The 7419-nt window shown below is 36.3% G+C and overlaps 1 protein-coding gene across 7 annotated transcripts; it reads right to left on the bottom strand.

Annotated features, from left to right (window-relative positions):
* Positions 1-2547: 2547 nt before the first annotated feature.
* Positions 2548-4784, bottom strand: LOC106296686. Of its 7 annotated transcripts, none has more exons than XM_013732879.1 (4): positions 3912-4784; positions 3291-3393; positions 3028-3154; positions 2548-2931 (listed from the first exon to the last, which is right to left on the bottom strand). In XM_013732879.1, the coding sequence occupies exons 2-4, from the start codon at positions 3321-3323 to the stop codon at positions 2642-2644; spliced, it is 450 nt and encodes a 149-aa protein (XP_013588333.1). In that variant the 5' UTR covers positions 3324-3393; positions 3912-4784; the 3' UTR covers positions 2548-2641. The 7 variants fall into 7 exon arrangements, 6 of the variants coding, with proteins under 6 accessions (XP_013588333.1, XP_013588334.1, XP_013588335.1 ...); XM_013732880.1 differs by having other exon boundaries at positions 3291-3333; XM_013732881.1 differs by having other exon boundaries at positions 4514-4784.
* Between the last annotated feature and the right edge of the window lie 2635 nt (positions 4785-7419).

The raw sequence follows: 7419 nt of genomic DNA, 5'->3' as shown, positions 1-7419 counted from the left end.
CAATCTTTCTCTCTTTTCTTTTTAGATCTACTTTCTTATGCAAAAGAACCACCATTGTCCGCACATCTTTCACCGCCACTGCCGCAACTCCTTGTACCGCTGCGCCTCTTTCTTTGCATCCAGCCACCGCAACTCCTTGCACGACCACCGCTACAACTCTGTTTACCGCTACTTCCATTCCGCTCACTTCTCATCTGCTATCACCATCGTTGCATCATACACCACCAATTTTATCAAATTTATTGCAAACCAGAAGATCCGTTCTTTCCTTTTAATTTTTTGTTATTGAATTTTTACATTTATTATGCAATGAAATATATGAAGATTTTTAATATTTGTTATAATTTAATTAAAATAATTGTTTTTTGTATAAATATTTTCAGCTGCCGGAAATTAATCGGAGGTGGATTACTCAAAAAGTCATCGGTACATTCAGATGATTTTCCGATGAAAATTTCCACAATATATGTTATCGTAACTTACCGAGAATTTTCCAACAAATGATGATTTTCTAGACCCAAACTCCGATGAAATTAGGATTGTAAAAAAATGATAGGAAACAGTCGTTCCCGATAAACTTCTGTTTAATATGGTTGTCTGGGTATCACTTCTTTTTCTTGTATTGAATGGGCTTTATTAAGCAAAACATAAAACACAATTCTAATCGAAGCCCACAAATATTGCTTACCAAATTAAATGAAACTATATGTTTTAAAAACCGGGACATGTGGTGGCTCTAGGACACACGAATTAGTGAGCTGGAATCCTACGTGGACACTATGGGAGAAAAACAATCTCAACTTTATATATATACTAGAGTCGGCCCGTCCTACAGACGGGATATACTTTACTTGTGATCTAGGTTATTATTTTTTGTATGATTTTGTGTGTTTAGGTTTGCATTCATTGTATTTACTGGAGTGTTCACGCTTCGTGTTTCTTATGTTGTTTATTTGTTTTGTATGATGCTATTGGGTTTTGTATCTTCATATGTTATATTCCCTGGGCATATGTATGATTGATGTTTTAAGTTTTTCACACATTAAAAAAAACTAAATACATTAATTTTTTGTATCATTTTTTGGTTTTATCACTAAAGTCACCCTCATATTTTTACATTCTAATTTATTTTAAAATAAATACATTTATTATACTCTAAACCATACAAAACCAAAATCTAAAACAACAATCATTTAAATACAGAAAGTAATTACAATTTAATGTCACAACATTGTGTTACGTAATAGTAAGAAAATGTTCGATATATTCTGGTGTTGTTGTTGAATAGTCAGAGAGTGTGTAGTGGGTAGATTGGGACATATTAGTGATGAGGGGTTATACGTTGAAAAAAGCATATTGTTTTAGGATAGGTTGTATTTAGGAATTATTGTAGTCTATAATCAAGTGTTTGTGTGCTAGTTTTGGTATGGACGTATATGTTTTGAAGTGTCGTAAGTTTTTTTTAAAATGTATTTGTGTTGCTGAGTTTGCGAATTTACATTTGTGAGTGCACACTTCGTTTATAATACTTGAAAAAGATTCAAGGGAATCTGTAAACATGGGTCTCTGCAAAATGTTTTGTCTTTGACTGAAGTTGAAGAAAGCAAAACTATGATTATCTATATCCATGGGCATTCAGTTCTGTGTTCGATTCCGGTTCGGTTCTTTGGTTTTAGAAGTTTAGAATCTGTTTGGGTTTTTAGAAAGTACAGTTCAGTCTCGGTTCGGTTCAGTTATTTCGGCTTGGTTCGGATAACAAAGTTGGAGACCGACTTATATCAAAAATAATTTTGGATCCTATTCAGTTCTAGGTTGGTTCTGTTTTTCCATTAATTTGGGTTAAAAGGTAAAAAAAGAAGAAGAGCTTTTCAGATTAATATCAGATTTTTGGATTTTCAGATAAAAATCGAATAATTCAACTAATTTTAAGTATTTTAGATGAAATTGTATTCTAGTAAAATCTATTTTTTTGTTATCTTAACTAATAAAAAATATTTTAAAATTATTTGATTATTTTTAAACTAAATATAGTTAATATTTACAAATATATGAACTATATTCTATATTTTCGGGTACCCATTTGGTTCTCAGTTCAGTTCGGGTTATTCGGTTCTAAAAACATAAAATCCACTGATGACAAAAAAAAAAAAAAAAAAAAATATATATATATATATATATAATCCACTACTATAATTGATAGGATCCAAATCCAAACCGAACTTTGTTTTTTGGTTTGATTTAGTTTGGTTCTTCGGTTCGATTTAATTTGGTTGTTCGGTTCAGATACATGTAAACATTGCTAATTACTTATATGGCTATATCGCATACCCGTATTCTGTTAAAAAGTCCATTGTTTCAGTCCCACAATTATGATGAATACAATACGACAATATCTCAACCAAAATCCCACCGAATAGCAGCAAAGTTGCATCATTTGATCCATTTTAAAAACATAAATCAAGCTTAACATGTAAAGTCTTCGCCATTGTCAGTATAATAAACAAATTTTACGTTAGTAAAAAGATAGCGAGATGTGTGTACCAATCCCATTATTCTCTTAACATGAAGACCTAGATCTTCCAACTTCCTTAGCTAAGGAATTCTACAACTCTGAGCTCGGCTAATAAAATCTCCATAGTTCTTATAAAATCCTTTGTACCATCAGTAAAACCAATGGCCTCGAAAATGAATTACAATGTGATGGAAAGGGGCTAAACATATTTTCCTCCATGTACATTTTCTCTCTACATAACCGAGACATTAATATGTTTTCCATGGTGAAAGGCTTGATAAGTTTCATGTATCCATTATTTCTCCTAATAAACACTCTGTTCCCAGAAGAATCTGAACAAATCTCTTCATAACCCAAAGCTACTTCCACTCCGAATACAATGCCACATTCGAATTGTCCAGATGTTCCCCATATATTTCCTATATAGCAATAACAATATACAGATACTGTCAATTGCCAAGAAACTATACTGGTGTAGAGTGGCCTTTATATATACTCCCTACTTAACTGATTACCTTCCAAATCATGTATCCATGCTATAGTAAGATGTCCAGAACTTTTGTCGTGATTAGAAACACAAACCTGCATCTCAGGGTTTCTATCTTTACCCTTTGATAAGGCTTCAAGCTTTTTGCTATTAAACTACAAAACAACATAAATGTGCAACGTAAGATGGTCATACCTAGTGAATCAATAAACTGCTTTGACAAAAAGAAGAGTATAAGAGCTTCGCCTAGGGAATTGGCGCCTGAGGGAAAAAACTGAGAGATGTGATCACCGATATTCTTAGGAACGCCAGAGAGCTCCACATTGTCGAACCTCTTGTTTGTATGAAAGTAGCCAACAATAATCAAATCCTAAGCCACGTAATGATGCTCTATCTAACACATTAAAACAACTAAAAATCTGAATCCATAAGTACAAAGTCTCAGAAGTTAAGATATTCAAGCGAGAGCACATATTAATACACACACTAAATCTCTCTCAGTCATAGATACAGAGCAGTTATGCTGGTTGTTGATCCAAGATCTAAACTTTCTATATTATAACAGAAACTTGTGTTTAAAATGGCACATGGCGCTCCATGGCGATGAGGTGTGTGCCTTGCGCCTTGCGCCAAGGCGCACCGAGGCGCTCGCCTTGAAGACTAGTTGAAAGTTAACGTTAACTATGTCTTATTGTCGTGTTATGTAACAAGCACGAGTATTGGTGTTATGTAAAGAAGTTATAATAAGAAGAAGAACCTATGAGACTAGAGAAGAGTAGATAATACACTAACCTTAAGCAAAACACAGTTAGATCTATGTTTTGGTGAGTATTTTTAATGTTTGGTTTTAAGATTGGTTAATTAGTTAGAGTAGGGTTTAGTTTCTACTTGGTTTAGTGCCGATTAACTTACAGTCTCCAAGGCGCGCCTTTGCATCGCCTTTAAGCCACTGCCTTATGGGCAAAGCGCAACTAGGCGAGCCCCTTGGGGAAACTAGGCTCGCCTCAGGGTTCCATGGCGGTGGAGCCATCGCCACAGTGCGCCTTGCGCCATGGCGCAAAAGGCGATCGCCATTTTAAACACAGACAGAAACAATAGTTAGAATGTACAGAGAATTCAAGGAAAAGAAAGAACATGAAGAAAGAGCTAGTAATAGCATATGCAGCTGCAATTACATCTAGGACACGTATTACAGTCACTATCTCTCACTCAAACACATTACAGAACAATGGTGTGCTGGTGGTTGAACCATAACAACCGTACTGAGAATTCAAGCAACAGACAGAACATGAAAAAGAAGCTGCAATTATAATTACAGAAGGTTTCCAAAATTCAGAACTCAATATCCAAACCCGGCTATCAGATACTAAGTATTTTAACATTTAATGTGAAAGATTATGTATCAATCCGATCTGAATCAACGAAATTGTTAAGGTACATGAAGCAGAATCAGAGAACATAGAGTGAGCAAGATAATTCTGACATTAACCGAGATCGAGGCAGAGATTCCTCACAACAATAAAATTGGACTGCAATGGGAGGTGAGGTCGATGACTTTGAGAGCTAGGAAATATCATGGCTTTCGGTTGCGAGCTTAGGAGGCCGCAACGGTGAAACGATGAGCGCGGCCTCATGCCGTGAAGGAAGCTTGGTCACGATCACCGGAGCCACGACAGAAAACAACGCGTTTCAACCACATCGTGTTACTCATGAGTATGGACGAATCGCAAAAGTCCCTGCATCACCAGCATACTGAGCCGATAACAAAAAAAAGCCCAAGACGAATTCTTTAATGAAATGATGCGGAGCGAATAGTGGACATGTGGCGCGACTGTATCAAGCGAGTTTCTCACGTGGATTCCTACGTGGAAGGCTTAGGAAGTAGATAAACACTCCTTTATATAATTAGATATATATCTTAAAATTTACACACACAAATATCAGGAAAGTAATCTATTGACCCAGTTGGAAATTTTGTATTCTCAATACTCCACTTCTTTTCTAACTACCCTACCATATTTTCCTTCTCTTTATTACCCTCAGCTATTATATTATTATCTATTTCTTGCTGACCCCACACAAAACACGGACCCCACACCTTACTTTCTAATTTTAAAAATAGAAAGCGGATCCCTCATCCTCCCACATAAAGTCCATAATTAATGGACACCAAACAAGCGACCCCACACTCCATCTACCTCTCTCCTTCCCACAGGTGTCCATCTGTTCCCTTTTTTCAGATCCTGCTCCCTTTTTTCCAACCACCTGCGAATTCTTCTTCCCCTTCAAGCTCCATTGGCGTTTTTTGGAGGTTATTTTGTCGAAAATTGGTACGATTTTTGCATGAAATTTTCATACTAATATACTACTTATGTTCTATGTGTTATGGGTAACGAAAAAAATAAAAACTTAGCTGTAAAAATCGTAAAAGTTTTCAAAGAAAAATGAAAATAAAATTTGAAGAAGGTTCTCTTCTTTTAACACGATTCTTTTAACACGAGTTTGATAGGAAAAAACATAAAAATGGTGTTAGACGATAATGTGGGTTTTGTAACATGTTATTTGTTGATTAAACATACTTAAACCGATGAAAGATTAAAGTTTTAGGTATATTGGTATGAAAATGATGTTTTTTTCAGGACTATTTTGTATATTTCTACTTATTTTTCACTGTTTTAAACCAAAATAATACAATACAATATTGGTAGACGATATTGTGGGTTGTATAATACCCTCTGGGTTAGTTAAAAGGGTTAAATCAACAAAAATGAAAATTTATAGAAAATACTGGAATTACTAGTACTACTAAGCTACAATATGTATTACTTGTATTACTTGTATTACTTGTACTACTAAATAGAGTATGTACCAAAGATCTTGGACAACTTACATTCTTTAAACGGTTAACTCATCATAATTTTTGTTTCAGGAAATCTATGGCCTCACCTATTACAATCATATGTTTTGATTACGGAGGAAGTTACATCAAAGATGGGGGTGAGAGAAGATGGATCTCGGGAGAAGATGAAATTCACACTCTAGTGATGAAGACAGCTGTGGAAGAGATTACGTATTCTGAATTGGTTGAAAGTATATGCAGAAAGATTAAGGCAAATGCAGATGGGATGGTGAAGACTAGTTACTTTCCAATGATATTGTATTCGAACAAGCCATCATATATTTGGTGTGATGAAGACGTTTTGGGTTATCTCATGCAAGTAAATCATGATAAATGTAGAAGTGTTTTACATGTGGAGATCAGCAGCGACATGGATGATACATATGGTGGTATGTCACTTTTAGGAGGCAGCGACATGGATGATACATATGGTGGTATGTCACTTTTAGGAGATGATGATGAGACTGATGATAGCTATGTTGGTCTTTCTGATGGGACCGAGGAAGATGACACTGAGCAAGATGGAACTGATCAGGATCATGAGATGGATGGTGTGGTCGCGCTTTACACACCCGAACAACATGAAGACATTGAGATGCATGAGAATTTAGAGCATGGGTATGAAGGAACAGAAGTAAGAGTGGAAGAAGAAGCTGGAGGAGCGGAAGTTGAAGCTGCAAGAGCCGGAGTTGCAGCTGCAAGAGGAGGAGTTGAAGCCACGACTGCAGTAGAAGAAGAATGCGATGATGGTCTCGATTTGGTTAAGGGTCAAGAATTCAGAACTAAGGTAGCCATGCAAGTTCTAGTTCAGAGGGGTGCACATAAGAATGGTTTTGAGTATGAAACATTGAAGTCCGATACTGTGAGATTTGTGGCAAAATGTCGAGGAGCCAAAGAAGGTTGCAGGTGGTATTTGCGTGAAGAATTCAGATCTAAGAATTCAGATCTTTGGACGGTTAGAACTTACAACAAGTCTCATACATGCTCAGTAGTAACTACAAGTACCCTTAGAAACAGAAGGAGAGGCACACCACATGTTGTCGCATCTGTTTTGAGTGAAGAATATCCCGGTAGATATGACACACCAACACCAGCTATCTGATCAGTATGGTTACCCACAAGGTTGGTGTTGATGTATCGTATGCCACAACATGGAGAGGAAAAAGGATGGCTGCTAATGAAGTCTGAGGTACTCCGGAAGAGAGTTTTTCTATGATACACTCCTACATGTACATGCTTAAGTTGAAGAATCCTGATTCAGTAAGTTATGTTCAAGTGGATGCGGCAAAAAGATTTAAGTATCTATTTTTCGCATTTGGAGCTTCCATAGAAGGATTCGCAGCGATGAGGAAAGTTATCATTGTGGATGGAACACATCTTAAGCATGTTTATGGTGGAGTTCTGCTTGTTGCGACGGCTCAAGATCCGGATCGTCACCACTACCCTATCGCATTTGGTGTAGTTGATGGTGAGAAAGACGAAAGATGGATGTGGTTTATGAATAAGTTGAGGTCAGTGATA

Source organism: Brassica oleracea, chromosome C6 (assembly GCF_000695525.1).
Source record: "Brassica oleracea var. oleracea cultivar TO1000 chromosome C6, BOL, whole genome shotgun sequence".
Classification (NCBI taxonomy): Eukaryota; Viridiplantae; Streptophyta; class Magnoliopsida; order Brassicales; family Brassicaceae; genus Brassica; species Brassica oleracea.
The sequence above is the reverse complement of the archived record's forward strand: the minus strand, read 5'-3'. Positions and strand labels throughout refer to the sequence as shown.